Raw genomic sequence first — 22338 nt, 5'->3', positions numbered from 1 at the left:
TTGGTGCAGTCTGGGAATAACGCTGTTTTGTTTTATATAGCGCTTGGTAATACATGTTATGCCATTTGATAGCGCTGCAAAGCAGGTGCCATTCTCAACAAAATCGCTATAATTTATTTGCATCGACCTTGCAGAGGTGAAAAAGCTACGTCAGGATTATTATTTTTTTGCAGTTTTATGTAGTGGGAACTCAACACAACGGTATTGGAGCGCTTTATTTTAATTTAATTTTTTTGCAGTGTTGTATAGCGCAAACTCAATACAAAGGTTTACAGCACTTTACATGAGCACTGGTTACATTACACAAGAACATTCATTTTTGGTAGCAAGGGAAAATTACGTGATTTGCCCAGAATCACAGGATGCTGAGCCGGCGCCGGGACTCAAACCGTGTTCCAAGCTCCAGTGTAGGCAGCTCTGGCCCTTACGCCACATCCTCTCCCCTAGGGTTCTTTGTCTGGTGCTCGTGGGGCAGTCTGGGAATAACTAATTTTTTAAAATATAGTGCTTGGTAATACAGGTTTTGCCATTTCGGAACGCAGCAAAACAGGTGCCATTCTTAACAAAATCACTATAATTCATTAGCAGTTAAGCTGCTGCTTCTGTTATTCTCTTTGTATACAGACAGTGTTTTTAAAAGTTAGGCTAGTATTGCCAAGATGTGGCTCTTCAGATGAGGGCCCCCCACCCAGCGCCTTGAGACCCTCACGGGTGAGTAGCCGTGCTTTACAAATACTAATTGATTGATTGATTGAAAAGGGGAATCATTCCTTTAAAAGTATAACACACAGAAATATATGGATGCCCCCTTTTATTTTCCCCTAACCCTTTTGACCACCCCCCCCCAATTCTCTGGGTTAAATGCCCCAAAGGTGCCTCTTTGTGGCTTGTTTGGCGCTATAAAAGTTTAGGTAAGCACACTAGAGAGGGTTGCATCTCTAGGGTATCACAGCCAGTCATTATTAATGAGGCAAAATCACTCCCAAGAAGGCAGCCTTGTTGTGTCCTCTCTCCTGCAGCGACAGGCCTGGGAGGGTTGATGTGGCACCTGGCATACGTACTCCAAACCAAAACACATAGGTAAAAGACGTTGTCATTTACAACGCCAATAGCTCTAACTCTCACAAATGTGAGACCAGTTGCATTGCAAATGCTTGTTTTATCTGTGAAGATTTACTCTATGAATGTTAAGGACGGGTGAGAGCTTGTTTCGAAGGCTGTCAGTCACAGCTGTTTATGAGATGGTTGCCTGTTTCAAATTGTCAATATATTGGAAGCCTGATTAAATTTGCTGATGACTTGTGAAGTAAGATGGCAAACTGTGTTGAGGGTAATATTCATTAACATTCTCATAAACATTTAGAAAAGCTACATAAATGCAGATAATTGATTACCTTGATTACAGTTTTGGTGGTAAAATTGAAATCAGAATTTATGTAATTATTATACACAGAGAAGTCATTGTCATCATATTAAGAATATTTGAATAGTTTTTTTTTCAAATGTGTGTACTTGTTTATTGAGTAACTGGAATGATGTGACTAATTTGGTTTTAGTTCTTTAGTTGACTGCACCATTGCACTTTTACAGACAAAGCTGTAAATATTATCATGTTACTTATGTAACATTGTGATGTTTATCTTTTAAAGACTTTAAATAATCAAATACAGCAATTGTTTTACTGTTACATATTAGTACCTGCTCCTCCTCATCAAAACACAAATATGTAGTCAATCACAAAATACAAGCAGGAACCTAAAGTCTAAAAGCCGAAGCAGGAGGAACTCTATTCTGGTTATTTTAATTTCGAAACCCCCACCACTTACCACACCTCTCACAAATGCTTGTAAGTGAGTTTTAAAAATCAGTCTGGCAGCATGACAGGGTACATGTTTCTTAAAGCTGAACATCTTCATTCAGCCAGTTTGGTGTGAAGCAAGAGTTAAATCTTATGATTCGAATTACCTACATTTAATGGGCTTATGTGATCGTTTTCACCATAGAAAGACTTGACAGCTACATGTTTAATCAAATTTAAATTTTAGCAGTTGCCTTAAATATACTCTGTTCTATCGGATTTGGAGTTGTGCCCATTTTTTTTTACATTTAATTAATTGGCCTATACTATGTCTTTTGGATGGATCTTTAACATACAGCTAGCTGAAGTCTTTTCATATTTTTCAATGTAGAGGATCTACAAGCCTCTGAAATTTAGCTACTTCCCTACTCTGACTAAAGATCACATGTTCATATGAACTAATTATTATTATTATTACATTTTACAAAGAACTAGGAGGTCTTTAGAACCTTTCTTTAAAAAAACTAAGATTTTTCACTGCCTTTAACAAAGTAAAGCGGAAGTAACGTGTGTGTGTGTTAATTTACAAGATTGGAGTGAAATGAAAAAGATTCGATTTCTCCAATAAGCAGAACATAAAATCAGTGTTGGAACATTTACAGGAAATTATATTATTGGAATATTGCTTCAGGAACTTGAAGATATACAGTTTATTGACTTGCCGGCTAGTAACGAATGTGTATGTAAGAAAGGTTTCTGAATACTGCCTGTCTCTAATATACAGCTGCAAGGAAGCCAAATTACTGCGTGAAAAATGTATTTCTTTAAGGTTGAATACTTCAGTGCAAGATTGAGGATCTTGTTTCACTGAATAAAAATGGATACACAATTAATGAAAATGTGCCAGTGAACAAGCACTGGACGTAATCACCAGAAACTCCCCTTTTGAGCTCTGTATGAAGATGATTTTGATAAATGAGAAAGTGGTTCAAGAAAAATATTTAGACGATGCATTAACCAGCATTACGTGTTTTTAATTTTAGCCATTTTTTAAGAACTCTATATACCCTGTTCAAACCTTTCTAAAAATCTTTGCTAGAAGGTTATCTGTCCAGTTACATTCCCAAAGAGAATAACCTTTCCTTGGTGGTATTGTGTAGTTGGAAGTTTTTACCTGAGCTTTATACGTCTGAGGCATTGAGTAAGAGGGAATGCTTGATTCTGAGATTGTTACTGCTCTTAGAAGCCATATATATAAAAGGTAAACATAAGTACATAAACTTGAATACTGTTTTAATGTTTCAATGTCTTCCAGCACCTAACCTGAATGCCACAAACGTTGTTCTTTTGTTGTTTGTGACTCATGTAGTGTGAAATAAAGTTGGCTCCAAAGAGATCTCGTCTAGAGAGCAGGCCTGGCGAGGATGAATATGGAGAGGAAGATTCAGACTGTGAAGATGAAACCTCTGCCAAAGCCAGATATTTCAGTTACATAAAGCAAGGCTTATACTTTGTGACAGAAATGGAGCGCTTCTCACCACCTCGGAAACGTCCACGAACTATTACAAAAAACTACCGCCTTGTGAGCTTGAGATCCACAACTCCGGAGGAACTTTACCAGAGAAAGGTTAGTTTTTGTTTTACAATCTGTCTGAAAATAAAGATAATCCTACTACCCAATGTCAAATGTGAAGAAATGTATGCTTAAATTGACATAGGTTGTATAAATGGCATAACTGTTGAATCATTAGTGTATCCATTTAACCACGGTTGTTGAGCACAAATGTAAAGCTTTGCTAATGCGATAAGGTGGTACAAAATTATCTCTAAAGCTTTCTTATGAGAATTCCAGAGAAACTGGCTCCACCTTTTCTCCCAGGAAATACTCCTACTGTGGGTTTCAGGATTAGTTTGGACTGCAGAAGTTGGGACTAGAGGTGCGATTCTTGGTTTTGTCACCAACCTCTACACGTTTTTGCAGTTGCCTACCATTTCCTTACACCGTCTGCCCCACACACACACACATTTATCAAGGTTTTTTTCAGAAAAAACATCTGGTGAGAAAAAAATCCAGAGTTGAGCAGGGGGACGGTGGACTGCTTGTGCTGGGATGTAAAACTGTACAAAGGAGGAGGTGAGCAGGTGGCGGTTATGATGTGGCTTTTCAGTGTTCATTTTAAGCCCTTTTTGTTTTCATTCTGAAAACATTCACTAATGAGACCAATCTGTGTGGTGCGTTCATTTAGACTTCCTTCTCATACTCAGTAGTTTTAGGATTTCCTCTAATTGCATAAATGGTTAAAACAAACCCACCAGAAAATAATTTGAAGTTTGCTTTCTGTTATATTTTTTAATACATTTTTAATAAAGTCTTAATTAAATCAAGATATCCACATCCAATGCACAAAGCACTACTTTGTTTTTATACAGATCTTTGCCTGTCTTGTTCTAGATTGATAATGAAGAATATGGTGAAGCGTTGTCTTTGGCTCAAGCCTATGGCCTCGACTCTGATTTGGTATATCAGAGGCAGTGGAGGAAGTCAGCAGTAAACATTGCTTCCATTCAGGACTATCTGGTAAGTTGTAATGCAGTATTACCCATTTATTTATTAAAATGTGTTTTATTTTCTTTTATTTGCATTTTATTGTTATAACAAGACAGCCAATACTGGAAACAGCCCAGTCACGCCTCCAACACCTCACGGATCCCTCCCAAAACTACAATATCAACTCAGTTACATGCATAAAGTTGTATTTTGAGTATGCCATTTCCACAATTTTTCCTGTCATCTGGCCCATCCTTTGCAATGAATGTGACCATCATGACACCCGTTCTGGAATTGTTTCCATGGCCCAGCAACCCAACATTTTTTCTTATTTTTTCATGCATCCTCTATCCTTATGTACTTCCTTTTTAATGATCCTGCAGTATTCCATTCCCTTTTCCCAAATCTGGTGTGTAGGGAGGGAACCTGATCCCCATTGCTGAGCAACATCTCACTTAGCCACCCTACAACCCATGCTGACAAGTATTTTGGTAACATGAATGATCTGCAAACTCCCATATTCTCAGCAGTGCCAATTGGGGTGTCAAATTCACAGGTATTCCTGTTGCTGTGGCTAAGGATTTCTACACCCTCCCAAAATTTTTGGATAGGGCGGCACCTCCATAGTATATGGATAAAGCAGCCTTTTAGTCTGCAGCCTCATAGGCAGCCTGCATCTTTTGTCCAGCCTATTTTAGCATACCTTATTTAGGATATCCTATGTAATTAAAATGTGTTCTTAACCATGTCAATCACAATATAGTCATAACATGATTCATTGTAAAACAGAAAAGTGCAGCAACAGCAATATTATATTTGAGAGTGACCGAATAGGAAGGAATATCAGAAGGGAGTATACCAACAAGGATAGTGATGAGTGTAAATTAGTAAGATGGCCATTAGAAGTCAGTGACATTAGCTCAGTCATGTTCATTAAGTATAAAAAGGGAGTTTTTAGCATGTTGGGGAAAGTGTTATGTTCCTGAGTTTTTGCAGGAATAAACAGGTACATTCCAGTTTTGATATTGTTTCGGCAGACCTTGATATTTAATGAATTTCATTATTCAAGCTTTTTATCAATAAATTTTGGATTTAACATCACAACAGACTTATGCTAAAAAATCATTTCAGATGATTGGTGTACCACACAGGCCAAATATGTGTCCTGCTTACATGTTCACAATTTAGTTTTAAACTCTCCAAAACCTCCATGGTAAGTTTATTCAGCTATTATTTACCTCCTTCAATGCACTTAGAACTTCTTCCTGGTCTGCCCTTGTTGATTGTTTTGGCCAAAAACAACTGGTGTAGTTCTAAAGTAGGCTGAATTTGTGTACCCCATCAATTTGATTTACGCAGATAGTATTTTTCAGATCTTTTTATTGAAATGTTTGCATCAATATCGCAAGACCTTGCATAACAAAAAAAGAGAATGTATGGTCCGACACAGTTCCAGCAACCTCAGCCAGTAGTATTTAACATTATGGGCCAGATGTATCATCACGGCCCTTTGAGATTCGGAAATAGTGATTTTTAAGAAATCGCTATTTCCGACTCGCAAAGTGCCATGTATCACATTTGCGATTCGGTAATAGCGATTTCTTAAAAATCGCAAATGCTATTACCGAATCGCAAATTGCAATACCGGCCCCATTCGCAGCTATGGGCCTGTTGGCCCATATCTGCGAATTTTTTGCATTTCCAAAATTGCGATTTCTGAACCAGAAATCGCAATTTTGGAAATGCAAAACCCCAGGGTGCTGGGGGGCTATGGCCCCCTCTGCTGCAGCCCAAACATTTTTGGGGGGACATGTAAGGTGCACACATGCCAAAAGGGCATGTGTGCATTACATGTACAATTTAAAAATGCATTTTAAATGCATTTTTTAATTTTGCACATGGTTACCACCAAGTTCAACTTGGTGGTAATTAGCGATTCCTAAATGCCAAAATCGCATTTGGGAATTGCTTCATACATGTGCTAAGAAATCGCAAATAAGGAATCCTTATTTGCGATTTCTAATTTAGAGAGTCGCAATTTGCGACTCTCTAAATAGGGTCGCAGTTTTAAGGAATCGCTATTTTAGCGATTCCTTAAAAATGCATTCAGAATGTATTTCATACATTCTGAACTGGCATTTTGCATTCGCAAACGGGCATTCGCACCGTTTGCGAATGCAAATGCTTTCATACATCTGGCCCTATCAATCAATTTGTATGATATAAGACACAGCACGTGGCTTATGCGTATAATACTGGATACAGCTATCCCCCTGCCTCTGAGTGCCTCGTCGTTTCCTAGATATTCACTTTATATGCCCATGGAATTGTAGTCTAACCACGAACACATGTAGCTTCAGTCAATTCTGCAGTACTTTCTCCATTGTCCCTAGACTTTATCTACTTTACGTCGGCATCCACGGGCTGCATATACTGTCTCCTCTGCCCACATACATACATGGAGTCCTTCAGTGCACCAGACTTCCACAGGAAGTCTGCAGCATCACCTTCCCATCCCATGCAACATGTTGCTTTCTTCCATGTGTCTGTCACTAAGTCTGTTAGAGATAGAGGCCTAATCACCCGGCTCATACTGTACAGTTTCTGAACCTAGTCCCTAGGTCCATTATTCTTCTCTCTGCAGTCACTGCTTGCTCTTGCTGAGAGGCGAATGGCTAATATTTACCACCTATAGCTGGGCCTACCAGTAATAAAAGCTGTAGGTTGGGGAGCACTATAGCCCCATGATGTTGTCCTCTGGAAAGGGTCGCTAACGCTATCATGGACACTCCACTATTCCAAATTAGCGTTCCCGTCAAAGTATCTACCAACAGCAAGAACTCATCAGAGAACAAGTACATTGTGTTTTGTAGCCCGTAAAGGAACTTAAGCAGTGGCACCATTTATTTTTTATAGAGCAGCTCTGCCCAACAGTGAAAGAGGGAAGGCCAGTCCTCCACGTTCCTCCTATATTCCTGCAGGATCCGCCTGTGAAATTCATCTGTGTTGAGTGTAACGTAAATGGCTAGGCACCTGAATCTCATCTGCCTCCACATCAGAGACCTACTAACCTGTTGGCAGTTTTCATGGGATGACTGAGTTTACCACCTAGTTATGCCAGTTAATTTGGACTTTGCAGTGAAAATATCCAGGATGTCCATATGTTGTGGTATCAATTGTTGTGGGTCAGGTAGAGCAGCGTATTGTCTCGAAGCAGGGAGATCACATCCTCCCAGCTGCGTCCCAACACAGACCCCAGATCTGACCATTGATCCTTATCCAGCATGCCAATAGCTCTATCGTCAGGGCAAACAGAAAGCGGGACAGTGGGCAACCATGCCTAGTCTCCCTCCCCACCTTAAACTCTCGACATAGGGCTAATAATCCAGACTGTGGCCACAGGACTAGTATACACCAGGCGCACCCAGGATAAGAACTCTGGGCTAACTCCCCTTTTTCCACAATATTGTGAAGAAATACAGCCACTCCACTGAGTCAAATGCCTTTTGGCCATCTAGGGACAGTATAGAAACAATATGATGACAGGATCTTCTATTAGATGGCGTCTAGTTAAGCAGCCACATAGTTGTCTGTTGGTATGGAGCTTAGATCTTAGGGTTATAAAGCCAGATTGATCAGGGCTTGTTAGTTTATCTATGTCAGGATACTTCAATTCGATTTCCTCAGAAGCAGAAGATAACTCCTCAGTCCCGACCCGAGCTACTCACAACGAATATTAATCCTTCGCGCTGAGTACCCCGGAGGGGGAAAGGGGAATGGGATGGTAGAGAGACTGCCACAGAGATGATGAACGCCAGTACTCAGTCTGCCTCTTCACATCTAAGATTGGATACAGCACCTGCAAGAGTCACAGTCGCAATTACTAGGGACATACAACATCAGTTTTTCACTTTCTACTCTCAACACTTAATTCTCTTTAATTCTATTATTTCTTCACTCACCCTGAGTTCTCTGTAGCCTTGCTTCTCTCTATAAATGATAGCTCTTCTTAAAATAATGCTTATTACTGATTCTGGAAGAACTTCTCAACCTTTGTTAGAGATTGGTTTTATGTTGCAATATATATATATATATATATATATATAGTTGGTGATAATGCGTTCTTCAAATCAGCTGATGTTATTTAATTTCTCCTGTCTTATTGTGACTTCTGTCAATACTTGTATTTGTAAATGCTTGTTTATTAAAGTTCGTTTCTCCTTTCTTACTTCGACATTTGTTGATAACTTGTATTTGTAAATGCTTGTTTATTACAGTTAGTTTCTCCTTCCTTACTTCGACATCTGTCGATAACTTGTAGTTGTAAATGCTTGTTTATTTAAGTTCGTTTCTCTTTTAAACTCTATTTTTGTTTATTACCATTGAATTTGTAAATGCTTATTTGTTAACAGTTCGTTTCTCCTTTAAACTTGGCCTTTGTTTATAACCTTGACATTTGTAGATACTTGCTCTTTTAAAGTTCGTTTTTTTTTTAACTTTAATATCTTAAACAAGAACCTTGTAAACATAAGGTTAATTCATACATTAACTCTGTAGCCTTGCCGACTTCCACGGGAACGGTCTACTATCAAACTCTTCGAATAAACCTTGACAATATTTATCCGTTTTCTGTAATATAATCTTCAAATGTAATTTTACCTCACAGGAGTTTCTGTTCTGAAGCGCGCTCTCTCTCCACACAGCTGATTCCTGTCAGACCTCAGTTGAAGTGCAAGGCTTCCAGCTGGAGAGCTCATAACCTAGCAACCAACCGATTGCAAGACTAGAACTGTAACTAACCTTCAGGACTCACAGCGGCCATCTTGGATCTTCTCTTCTTGATTCTTCCTTTGAAATAAGCGCAAGATTACTCTGCAAACCTTCTTCCAGTTTGGGCTTTGCTGTCTCCACTGAGGATATCTCTTTGCTTTTCTCATGCACTTCTTTGATTTGACTTGGCAAGTTTGTGTGGTCATGACAATCTATGACTTGCAGAAGGCGGTTCGCTATGACTTTTGCCAAGACCTTGATCTCCATGTTAAGTCACGTGATGGGTCTGTATGAGGAGCACTGCTCTGCTTATGTATAAGAGCCACAGTTGCCGATCTGTGATCTCCTGGGAGGCATCATTTGTCCTTGGCCTCATATAACATGACTTGAAGCGATCCAACTACCTCACTTTTGAAGTAATCTGGAGGGAAGCCATTGGGCCGGGGGCCTTCCCTGAAGTTGCAGAATCGCCTCTACAAACTCCTCCTCACCAAGTTCACAATCTAGCATCTTCCTACTAGCCTAACTAAGGGAGGGGTGGATATATCAGTGACAAAGCCATTAAGCTTCTTTCGGGCTATTCCTATCTGAGACTGATACAGCTCAACCAGGTGTGTCACAAAAGTGTGGGCTATGTTTGCAGCCCCATGACTGACACTCCTTCCACAGTTTCTACCCTCCAGAGCCTCCTTTGCCCCTCTTCATTTTGTCAGCCATCCTAGTTTTTCTGCCTTATTCCACCTTGTAAGGCCTTTGTTGTTGTGCTCTATACTGTGCCCTGGCTGTGTCCTCCGCCAGTCTTCTGTACTCGTCCCTAGCTAATTCTGTCAGATGAGAGAGTTTGTGGGTGGGTCTTTCTGTGCTTTCAGCTTACTGTCTAATCAATCTGCTCTCTAGTGTCATTACATCCCTTTTTTTTTTTTTTGCATGAATCTTTTTATTCATTTTTTAATACAGAGAGATAGATATACAAAGCATAGTCAACAGTCATAATTGGAGGACTTGGTATTGCAATGTCCATAGCATAGTACACCAGTCAACCATGTTAGATGACCATAAAATTTGGGTCGGTGCACTGGTAAGGTGTACAAATTACACCAAGGAAATTATCTGTTAGGACTGTATAATAGCCCCGTCTCCAGCCTGGGGGATTTTATTAGCTTGGAAGGCGTATTGCATCTTACACAACATGTGGTTGTCGTATATCATACATTGAAGCAAATAAGATTCAGCTTGTTTCGCTTATACAACTATGTAACCACGCAACCGTAACTCTGTCCGGAATCCAATCCCCTGACGTCGCCCCCCACCCTGTGTCAGTTCCCAGTTATTAGGTCACAACGCATGAACACGCTGCCCCAGGTCTCTGCTTGGTTTGTTCTGCTAAGCGTTCCTCCCCTTTCCATGGGGCGAGTAAAAGCCAGGCCCATCATTCGACGGGGACTACATTAAGCAACCACATTCAGCCAACCTGTCTCTCTGCCATCAGCACAGCATCCACATGCGCGCATCCGGCCCTCTTTCTTGATTCCGCAACTCTAGCAGCATTGCATCCCAGGTAGAGGCCAGGGGAATTGTACGCAGTCCCAAGCTGTCTTCCCTGCGCAGCGCCACCCCCTCTGCCTCCGCCCATACCATGAGTGATCGTTTCCATGCATCTGTCAGGGGGGTTCTGCAGATTTCCATCTCTTGGTGATGAGGCGCCATCAGGAGGCCCAGACTCAAGTTCACTGAACAAGTAAATCGTAATCCATATTAACTTCCAAGTCCATTATATTTGATCTTGAGTGTTCCTCCAAATTTGTTTACGGCCTTAAATTTAAGCATAGCATCCAATAGTCCTTACAACGACCTCTCAGCCAACACGTGTTTCGTTGTTTGACTTCTTCAGGGCTGGAATGTAGTCGCTTCTTATATTTGCATATCTAAGTCCCAAAATCATCCACAACCAAAATTACCCTCAATCAAATAATATTTAAATCACTCAAGACGTGCATCATCAGTGCATAGTGAAATCCAGAAAACAAAAACCTGTTGAGTGAATTAGTATCCAACGTCCCAATCAAAAACTCAAAAAATCACCCTATTAATCCGTGCAAGTATCCACAGTGATGACATTCCCTATTCACGCTACCATATTCACCAGTGTACATGCAAAATGATTTATAATAGTATGAAGTATAATAGAGAAGATGTAAAGTAGTACAAATGAGAATATAATGTGACCCTTGTGTACTGTCACGTTATAATTAACAAATCACCTGTTAATATCCCAATTTAATATGTGCCATTAGCACTTTACCTCCAGATACACTGTATCACAAACTCCATTAAGCTTCATATGACTGCAAACCCACAGTCAAAATGTTTCAAAGGACTGCTGCCCCAATACACTGAACTTCAAACGCAGTCCACTTCCTACAAACAAATATATCATGAGCCATTTCCTCGTCTTAGTACGTAATAACATTGATGCCATATCTACATCTTAAATATTACGTAATGTCGCTCCTCAGTGCAGCCCAAAATTAATACCTTATAGAGACATAGGCCCTCATTATGACTCCGGCGGGCGGCGGAGGCCGCCCGCCAGAATTCCGCCCTCCGTAATACCGCTCCGGTCAGAAGACCGCGGAGGGTATTATGAGTTTTTCCCTGGGCTGGCGGGCGGTCTCCAAAAGACCGCCCGCCAGCCCAGGGAAAAACTCCCTTCCCACGAGGATGCCGGCTCGTAATAGAGCCGGCGGAGTGGGAAGGTGCGACGGGTGCTGTTGCACCCGTCGCGTATTTCACTGTCTGCAAGGCAGACAGTGAAATACATTTTGGGGCCCTCTTACGGGGGCCCCTGCAGTGCCCATGCCGTTGGCATGGGCACTGCAGGGGCCCCCAGGGGCCCCGCGACTCCCCCTCCCGCCATCCGGTTCCCGGCGGGAGAACCGCCAGGAACTGGATGGCGGGAGGGGGAGTCGGAATCCCCAAGCCGGCGCAGCAAGCTGCGCTGGCTTGGAGGATTCCTTGGGGGCAGCGGGAAACCGGCGGGAGACCGCCGGTTTCCCTTCTCTGACCGCGGCTAAGCCGCCGCGGTCAGAATGCCCCGCGGGGCACCGCCGGCCTGTCGGCGGTGCCTCCGCGTCCAGCGGCCCTGGCGGTTACAAACCGCCAGGGTCGTAATGAGGGCCATAGTTGTTCCTCCGGCCGCTGCCGAAGTAGACACCACCTCCGTATGAAATTGCAGAGAGACGCGCACCCGCTATATGCGGCTCGTCCCTGTAGCCAGCATATTTAAATCTTACGTACTCAGAGAAATAGATGAAGGACCAAGAAACCTGATCTTAGTCACTAAAAATAAGAGGGACTATGCCCCACATTCGAGTACTAAGATTCTCTCCACATCAAAAAAGATGATGGACCAATTAACCATCGTCCTTCATTATAAATAAACATAATAGAAAAATAAACTACCCATCATGAACCCAGTGTAATTCCTGAATATCCCCAAGTAGTACTGTTCCATATTTGGTACCACCAGGCCACCCTTTTCCAGTGGTGACTACATTTTAGTCAGCTCCACTCTATTCCAAATGAACACTCTAACCCTGGATTCCAGCTCCCTGGAGAACCTAGTCGTGATCTGCAGGGGCAGGTTGTAGAAGTAAAAATACATTGGGGGGAGGACAACCATCTTCAGGAGCACAACATGCCCCCTCGCGGATAGCGGCAGCGTTTGCCAGAAAGTCATTTGGGCACGGATAGATGTTACCGCCTTTTTAAGATTTCCGTCGTATATTTCCTCCATGGTGTGATAGACATTAACTCCCGAGTATTGAATTGTCCTTGGTTGCCAGGGAATCACGACCCCTGATAGTACGAGGCCAGGGTCTGACCAATCGGGGTTAAAAGGAAAGAGGCAGGACTTTGTCCAGTTGACCCATAATCCTGATAGTTCGGCAAAACGTTGCAGTATAACTGCAACCTTCTCAGGGATATCAGAGATGTCTTTAAAATACAGAAGAAGATCGTCCACGGAGAGGGACACAACATGTCTGCTAGCCCCCAGTGGAATACTCCAGGCCTCCCCCAACCAGCACAGTTCTGCCGCCAGGGGTTCTTTTGCCAGGGAGAAGAGCAATGGTGAGAGAGGGCAGCCCTGCCGAGTCCCCCTGCCAACCTCAATCAGTCCCGAGATAGCTGCACCTGTCTTGCCCCTGAACTGCAGATTTTTGTATAGCAGTTTTACTAGTCTTAGAAAGCCTGGGCCGCAACCCAGCCGGTGCAGCCATTCCAGGGAGTCGAAGGCCTTCTCCCCAATCAGACACCAGGCATCCGGCTCCAGGCCACCGATGCGTGGAATCCTTCAAAACCTGGAAAAGACGTCCGATGTTCTGAGAAGTGCTGCGTGCCAGCACAAAGCCGTTCTGGTCAGGGTGAATCTTGTGAGGCACCAGAGGTGATAGCCACTTCGCCAACACCTTGGCCAGGATTTTGTAGTCTGTGTTAAGCATTGCCAGGGGCCTATATGATCCTCGCTCTGTTGGGTTTTTACCGGGCTTAGGAAGAGATATCAACAATGCTTCCCGTTGGGATGTCGTCAGTGATGCCGCCAACAACGTCTCTCCATACAGCCATAACAGGTGAGGTGCAATTATAGTGGAGTATGTTCTGTAGAACTCTGATGGGAGGCCAACTGGGGCTGGGGTTTTGCCGGTAACCAATGCACGCACACTGTCCTGTATTTCTGCCAAGGCTAATGGTTCATCCAGCTTCTCCAGTTGCTGTTCTGTGAGGCGGGGCAGTGGAAGCGAGGAGAGGAACTCAGCAAGGGCCTTGGGACTCGCCTGCGTTCTCAAATGGTAAAGAGCTGTTTAGTAGTGTGTCCGTTCGTCATGTATTTCGCCCTGAGTGTAGAGCATGTCGCCGGTCTCCGACTGCATCTCTATAATCGGAGTGCATTCCTGTTCCTGGAAGATCAGCCAGGCTAATAATCTGCCGAATTTTTCAGCTGCCACGTGCATGCGCGCCAAATGAGCTGCGTAGTTCAGACAATGCAACCTTTCCACTAAGGATAGATGCTCTGCCCTTTTGTTAGCCAGGGTGCACACATCTAGGGAGTTTTTGAAAGTGTTTCTTTCATGCTTCAACAAATCTTTCTCCACACGGGTCAGGTCACGTGTTATGGACTTACGCATGCTCCATTGTGTTCTCAAGCTGTGACCTTGTATGTAGGCTTTGAACGCATCCCATTCAGTAAGCCCAGATGAGGCAGTACCTGCATTTTGATCAAAGTATTCAATAATGGCTGTGCCAAGAGACGACCTAAAGGGTCTATCCTCCGGTATCTCCGGATGTAGCTGCCAGGTGGGGACAGCAGGGGCGAATGTGTCCCACCCCATTTGCAGGAGGTGGGGATTGTGGTCAGAGTGAGCTCATCCAAGTTAATCTGTCTGCAGTACCACAAAACAGGTTATTTGAGCAAAGTTTTCTGTCAAGTCGCACGTGTAGTTGGTGCGGGTGTGAATAAAACAAATGGACCCTTACCTCGGCATTGCGGTGACGCCGTGAGTCCACTAACCATCATCACTGCAGCCATTCCCTCAGTGCGTGCACCGCCATCATTGTAGGCGCGGCGGGCAGTGGTGGGAAGGAACGATCAAGGTCCGGGTCTAAAACGCTGTTAAAGTCTCCTCCCACAAGCCACGGAAGGCCACTCCAGTGGGAGAGATCTCCAGATAGATCATGGAGGAAGGGGGCCTGTTCTATGTTTGTTGCGTATACCAACCCCAGCAATAACATGCGTCCGTCTAAGCGCCCCCGCACAAAAACACATCGGCTCCCAACGTCTGTCTCCCATTCCTCCGCCCCAAATGGGCTACCCGGTCTAGCCCAAACCAGGGCCCCTCTGGCGTATGCAGAGTATTTAGTCGCAAATAATTGTACCCGCCAGCGCCGCTGTAGTCTTGTGCATTCTGCCTGCGTGAGGTGCATCTCTTGCAGTAGCGCTGTGTGTATCATATATGTATGTACCTAAGGTATGAATAGATGGAGTATATGTGCACCGGCGTGTGCACCTTCCATGTGAGGGTATTAACTGGGTTCATAGATGGGTGACTGGAAGAAAATATTAAAGTTTGCCTCCCTCTGAGGTGGTGAGTAGTACTGGGTAGGTCAGTAAGTCATAAAGGTCAGGGGCGCAGCAGGGATCCAGACTCCAGCCATTAATTAACAAGTGTGGCATCCAACACTCAATAGCCACTAGAACATAACAAAAAAATACCATCCGAGCAGAGGGACAACCGGTATCTGCCCAAACCATCAAACTCGCCTGCCGGCTTAATTAGCACGGGAAAGGAAGGTAACCACAGACAACTGGGTAAGTGGAGGGGTTTATCTCTAACAGTATTCACCGCAGCAATGCCCCTGTTACACCACACATGTAGACGGAGACTAGGCATGCAGCACAGCACAGCCCGCAGCCACCCCACAGTTCATTCCGCACTGCCCGTCTTCAGCATCAACGGCAACACATGCCAGATTAACAAGTACATTACAACATGACGGGTTCATATCATGTCGTCAGCCGTCTGCTGCGTCACGCTCGGGAGGGAAATGGAGCCACTGTCTGAAAGATTTACACCAAAAGAGTTGTCTTCAGCATAAGAGTTGTTAAGTTCTTTGTCAGTATCTGAAGTGATCGTTGGTTCTCTAATAGCTGCAGCGGTCTGCAGTGCGCAGTGCTGCTCCTGGATGATCTGCTCAAGTCTGGGGCAAGGCACGGCCGCACGGGGGAGGTTTCATGACATCGTCGGTTCCGACGCCTGCAAGGCCCCGAGTTCCATTGTACCTTCTTCATTGGCGGCAGCAACTGCTGGTTGACCATTCCAGACGACTCTAACCATTCACATGTGGCTTCTGGAGTGTCAAAAAAGTGCACCTTCCCCTGGGCTAATGCTTTTACTTTGGCAGGGAAAAGGGAAAGGAAGGGAGCATGTCAGTCCAAGTGTTCACAGTTTACGTTTCACAGATAAGAAGGAGCCCCTTCGTTTTTATACAACAATGGTGTAGTCTGGGAACATCATCACTTTATTGTTGTTGACCTGGAGAGTTGGGAGCGACCTTACCACTCGTAGTATAGCGTCTCTATCAGCAAAGTGTAGGACTTGAAACAGAAATGGTCTGGGTCCGCACCAGCTCAGCTGAGAAAAATTGTGTGAGTGCCTCCGCCGGGACCAGCTTGCGAACCCTTTTCTCTACATATGAAACGGCATTAACCCCCTCTGCTCATCTGGGAGGCCAACCACACGAATGTTGTTTCTCCTAGTGCGCCCCTCTGCGTCTTCCGCCCTATGCTCTTCCACCTCCACTCTGGAGACCAACTACCTCAACGAGGTGGCCATCTGGCTGGCCTTAGGGGTGAGGTCAATCAAGGTATCCTCCAATAAGCGAGTCTTATCCACTAGTTTACGATGGTCTGCATGTAGCAGTCTCAGGTCACTGGTCCCCGTGTCAATTTTACTCTCCACTGGGGTTCGCGTCTGGTCAAGTGATGTGCCAGTGCGCTCTACCGCAGCCAGAACCGCATCCAACTTGTGGCCATTGGAGGCCAAGGTTTCCTGTCTCGTGTCCTGTGGGGCATTTCCCATCCCAGATCGGAGGCGACCCATTTCGGCGGTGGAGGGGTCCGGCTGTCTCCCATAATTAAACCAGTTATGCAAGAAGACGGCCGAACAGAGCTAACTCTCTCGCTTCTTAAACTCCACAGCCCCTCAGCGACCTGTCTCTCATTCAGCAGCCCCCGTTTTGGTGCAGATGGTCTCCTGCGTGTCCTCCTGTTGCAGCTACCCACAGGCAGGAGAACTGACCTCACAGCTTGTGGGGCTAGAGGCCCACTTGCATGCTTCCAGGCGACCTTCAGAGTGTGCAGCAGCACAAGCAGTCCCCCCCTTCAGCAGTTTCCAGCTCACACTAGGTGTCCTGCTCCTCGCGATGCTCTCACTCGCCTCCGAGACTCCCCGGTGTAGCCGTTCACCCTCTGCCCCCGGGCTCCACCTTCGGAGGAACATCTAATCAGGAGGGGAAGACCAGGAAGGCCAACAATCACCAGCCTCCGGGCCCCCAATGTTCAGTGGTACGAGGCCCGCCTGCATTTGTCTTGTAAGGGGCCAGGGGCACAGTAGCACGAGCAGCCTTACTCCTCCTGCTGGCATCTCCGCAGGTTCCTCCTCCACAGGAGCCCCCTCCTAGAGTCCAGGGCCCCCAAAGGATCGGGCACCGATTGTGTCCACCGGGGCCCAGCGCGGTCTGACCAGCTACTCAGTGCCCAGGGGACTCGCCTCGCTGTCTGTCTCTCAAGAAGAGGGCCGGTGGGGGAGAGGGCAGTCGTGACACCTCGCACGGGGCCAAGGGGCTCGCACTCCTCCCCAGGCCTCTGTGCCCAAGTCCCCATGATCCGCGCCCACCTCCCCCAGAGTGCTGCTCACCTTCCTCCATTCTCAGATGGGCGGTCGCCGACTACACCTCCACAGCGGGGCTCAGTCAGGGCCCAGAAGGATCCTCCCCCCTCCACGGCTCCACAGGGGCCAGCCCGCGCGGCCCCCACACACACTCCCACCGCCGCGTGTGTCCAGGTGCTGCCACTCCTCCTGTGCTGCGACCACAGGCCGCTCCCCAGTGCTTAGGCGGTACAGCCTTGTCCTCGGAGTTCCGCCACAGTCACTGCTGCCCCCGCGGTGCCCAGCTCTCCGTCCTCCGTCGGGTTACTAACGGATTATCGAGGCTTTGCTCTCGAGCCGCTTCAGAGTACGACCGCCATCTTGGCCGGTCAAGTCACGCCCCCTTGTCATTACCTCCCATGACCTGTTCCTCCTTTTCTCTGTGATGTGGGAGATCAACGACCCAGGGCACTATTCTGGATGATACAGACTCAGCGTTTTCTTTAAAATACTGCTAAGTACTAGAGACAGTACATTCCTTTTTCCTCCTATCTGTGAGCTCCCAGGGGTCTTGTCTCCATTCCATTCTTTTCTATTTTTAACAGTGTTTATTTTGCAGTTAAGGACAAACAAAAACACCATGGCAACGCTGCGTATCTCGCAGGATACTTCACCAATCTTTACTAACATACCCTGCATGGACCATTCCTCCTCCCATATCTCCCTCACATACACTAAGCGCCCCAAAGTCACAATCATTATCACAAGCAGGATGTTACTCATGTCCTGTGAAGTCATCCAAAAGGCCCTGAAATACGCCCCACCCACTCCATATTTTCCACCTTCATGGGATAGACCTGGCCTTCTGCAATCCTGACCCAATTCATGTCCGATTTCTGCCCCTCAACAATCTGTGGTCCGGTTGCACCTGATTATCAAAGTAAATTTATTTTGTTCACTGCAAATCCCAAGGTCGATAGGAATCTAGTGCACCTTCCAGGAGCTATGTGCAAAATATATATTTTTTGTGCGAGTTGAGCCGTGAGGCTTGCTCCCTCTCAAACACCATCTCAGAACCCCTTCAAGAAGTCCTCTAAGCATGGGCAATCTCAGAGTGCATGCTGGAGCTCCCCCAAGGACCTATAACCACTGCACACTCATATTTACTAGCCCTACCCATCTTATGTAATAGTATGCATGTGCAGCAGGACCTGTGGACCTATATAAAGGCAGATCAGCTGGAATCAGGCTTTATCTGCCACCTCTCTGGGTGATCGAATGCCTCCTTCCATTCCTTCTCCTCTAGCTCTCCATCGTCTGCCTCCCAGTCTGCCCTCTAGAGGTGAAAATTCCTCCAGCAGTTAACCCTTCTCTATATGTGCTCGTAGTGCATGCCTCAACTGATGGTACCTAAAGTGTTCCTTGGGAGTCATATAATATTGTGTTTGCAATACCTCCCAGGCTAATACATCCTTCCCCATCCACATATCACCCAGCGTAGAGATGCCTGGATGGTTCCATCCCGTATACCCTGCAAGTGTCCCCACTTCTGTCAAGGTGCTGCTATCCCATCGATTGGTCATCTCAGGGAGTCTACCCTGCCATCCCAGGAATCTAGCTGCCCTCCACCACACCAAAGCTGTAACTCTTGTGAGAGGCGGGAGAGACATACAGCCCTTCCTGGAGTACAGTGCCCTCGGGAAGCCCTGGAGGCCTAAAGCCCTACAGTCTGCCCTGATCTGGAGTTCCGTAATAAGAGCGAAAACCCACTTGTTGACTAGTAACAGTTGTGATGCCCAATAGTACATTTCCAAGTCTGTGAGGGAGATGCTCACATCATACCATCCCCTTGTGAGCTTGGTCATTGTTATCCTGGCTGGTCTCCCGTCCTACAGGAGCTGTCGAACTGCTTGATTTACCCATTGGAAGAATGCAGGCGGTACTCGATTAGGCTTGTTCTGCAGCGTCTAGAGAAATTTTGGTAAAGCAATAATTTTGCACATTGCCGCTCTGCCAAGGAGCAACAGAGGCAGCAATCTTCAAGGCTGGACACCCACTGAGAACCTGTCCAATACTGAGTATTGTTGCGCTGCCTGCCTCAGATATTTATCCATTTTCATCTGTTGTTGCCACTTACCACTGCGCTCCCACCGGTCATGTTTGTGCTGCTGCTGGGGGAAGGGCCTGACACTTAGTCCTCCGTTCGAGCAAGGCCTCAGTACTCGCAGGACAGTATAGTCCAAAAAAAGGGCAGGGGAATACTCATAGCTGCCAGCTAAGCACTGGAGTGGACGGGTTCTCCAAAAAAAAGCACCCCCTTCGAGACTCTGCAGCCTTTCCCCCAGTGCAACCCCTGTGCCTCCTACTCTGCAACAGAAGTTGTCACGCCGTATCATTGAGCCCCCGCACATGTGCCATCCAGGCTACAAGTTCCACAGGCCCCAGGGTCTCATCTATGAATGGGCCTCCTCAGGTAGTGGCGGTGGGGTAACTGCTAAGTTGCTGTCGCACCTCCCTTCAGGGATACGAGCACCTCCTCTGTGCTGAGTCCTGCGAACCGATCCCTCTGCCCATAGGGGAAAGGGATACCGTCACACCCCCTCCCTAGAGGAACACTCCTACCTCTGATCCAGGCCCAGGGAGGTCCAGGAAGGCTGCACCAGTGAATTAATAGTCCCCAGTGTCACTCGTAGTCGTGCTGACGTGCTTGGGCTGACACTGCCTATTCACGGGGGAGGGAGAGAGAGGCCGTCTCGCTCATGTACATAGTTGCCAAGTTTTCAGTTTGCTTATGTGTGACATTTGTGTTCTCAGTGTGTTTGTGTGACATTTCAGTTTTTAAGTGTGACTCTTGCATGACCTGTTACTGCAAATAGATCACAGCAGTGATGAGTAAAATTTTACATATCACCCTCCCTTATGTAATATGCAGTTCTAGAGATTACATTAAAACAGCTAGTACACGCATGAAGCATTTATACAAGTTTAGTAACCTATTTCCCTTTTCTAAAAAGATCTTCCTGAAATAATATAAACATCATATTAAACAGTAAAAGAGTAAGGCCAGACTTTTTTATCCTGCAATTTTAAAAGTAAGAGTGCAATGTGCCACATGTTTGGCTCTGCACGACATGAACATAGTGACTGTAAAAGTAGCTTTAGCACAGATGATGTAATGTACAACACAGCTTCAGAACCATGTTTACGTTGAGTAATGATTATATGGAGAAAAGAGATTGTATGCTGTGAAGCAGCACCAAACGATCATGTGACCTGATGGGCCCTAGACCATTTAATGCAACCAGTTCTAGTCCTCTAAGACCATTGGCCAGTCCTCCTATGGGAAAAGTGCAATACAGATTCCATAATGTAAAGTGTCTTGGCTGAAAGGTTAGGACAGGTCAAAGGTTTGAGATCCAAAACATAAGGCCCTTTGGTCGCTATGTAGAACACCTCTCTGCCATCCCAAGCACCCTGCACAGATGCACACTGATTGGTGGTGGCTGGTATTAAAATGCATTCGAAATCAGGACTGAATTATGCTCCTTGTCCTCCAAGAGAAAACATTTAAAATATTACAAAGTGCCCTATTGCCTTCCTCGCAATATTTTTGGCAAACATTAACATCAGGATTTACTGTGTATTTTAGTTACCTTTATATAGTGCTTGATATGCATAAATTATGCCTATATGTAGTTTTAAAGGGCACAAAGGATTTATACATGCCATCTTGTTTCCCCAAAACAGGCAGCACTGGAGAGAGAATGCTAGACATGTTGTCTCCCATCTGTATGTCCATGTCCATAATGTAACATGGACAACACATAAGAAAACAACATGAAAGCCCATTTTCAAAACCTGGACTCGACTGGACTAGACTTTAACAGAAGAGAGCAGACTACTGCCCTAGAAAAGACATATTACATCTCTGGAAGGAAAGAAGGAGAAAAAGTATTGGCATTGGAAGAACTGATAAACTCCATGAAGAAACAGGACTAGTTTAAGCATGACTGATACAACTCCAAGGAAGATGCTGGGGATGAGCTAGGCAAGGCTGACAAACTCTCAAGACGAGCAGTCCTAAGAAGGACTGGCCTGGGCTCAGGAGCTGCGTGACATGAAAAAGCATGGAGTTTCAAGGTGTCAGGAGGATGATGTTGGATGTCATGGAGATGGAGCTCAGTGTTGGAGCACTAGTAAAAAGCGGTCATCTTGCAAGGTGTCCCCATTCCATCTGTAATTGAGGAATTGGCAAAACTAACTGTATGCATACTGGAGAATGGTCTAGTATTCCCCTGGCCAGGCACCTTGTGTCCCAAACTCTGTGTCCCTATACCACTAGGACCATATAGTAGTCCAACCTGAACATTGAACCAGTGGATCCTGACATATAGGAGTATTTCCTTATCCCCAAATGGTAGTTTCTCCAGAGATCCATTAGATTCACAGCTAAGACAAAGATTAGAAGCCATCTGTCTCCCAACTTCCCTCCACCGTGTGTGAGGCCTGATAATTCTGTTTATCTTTTCTCCTATGATTTTTATGGAGTCCAGAAATCTGGTTAGCCACTCTCCCATTATCCCAATTCTCATGGTTTCAGTCCAGGGGGCAGATACCGAGAGGCAACCATGAGCCTCTCTCTGTTCCATTTGCTCGTCACCACTGTATTTCATTAGCACCCCCTCGGGTCCCCCCGTGTTACAGTAACTGTCAAGGGGAGTGCTCTACATGCTAAAATAGAGACCCCATGGGAGTCGGTGGTAAAACCGTAGTGAACCAGAGTCTTGTATCTTCCT

General features: G+C 45.4%; 1 protein-coding gene across 2 annotated transcripts in view; it reads left to right on the top strand.

Moving 5' to 3' along the window:
* Nucleotides 1-22338, top strand: part of NBAS (NBAS subunit of NRZ tethering complex) — a 1762396-nt gene that overhangs the window by 377871 nt on the left and 1362187 nt on the right. For both annotated transcript variants that reach the window (XM_069235962.1, XM_069235961.1), the window contains exons 15-16: nucleotides 3168-3425; nucleotides 4251-4376. In XM_069235962.1, coding sequence (XP_069092063.1) covers nucleotides 3168-3425; nucleotides 4251-4376 — 384 coding nt within the window. The remainder of the gene's footprint in view (nucleotides 1-3167; nucleotides 3426-4250; nucleotides 4377-22338) is intronic.

This window comes from Pleurodeles waltl, chromosome 5, assembly GCF_031143425.1.
Source record: "Pleurodeles waltl isolate 20211129_DDA chromosome 5, aPleWal1.hap1.20221129, whole genome shotgun sequence".
Classification (NCBI taxonomy): Eukaryota; Metazoa; Chordata; class Amphibia; order Caudata; family Salamandridae; genus Pleurodeles; species Pleurodeles waltl.
The sequence above is the reverse complement of the archived record's forward strand: the minus strand, read 5'-3'. Positions and strand labels throughout refer to the sequence as shown.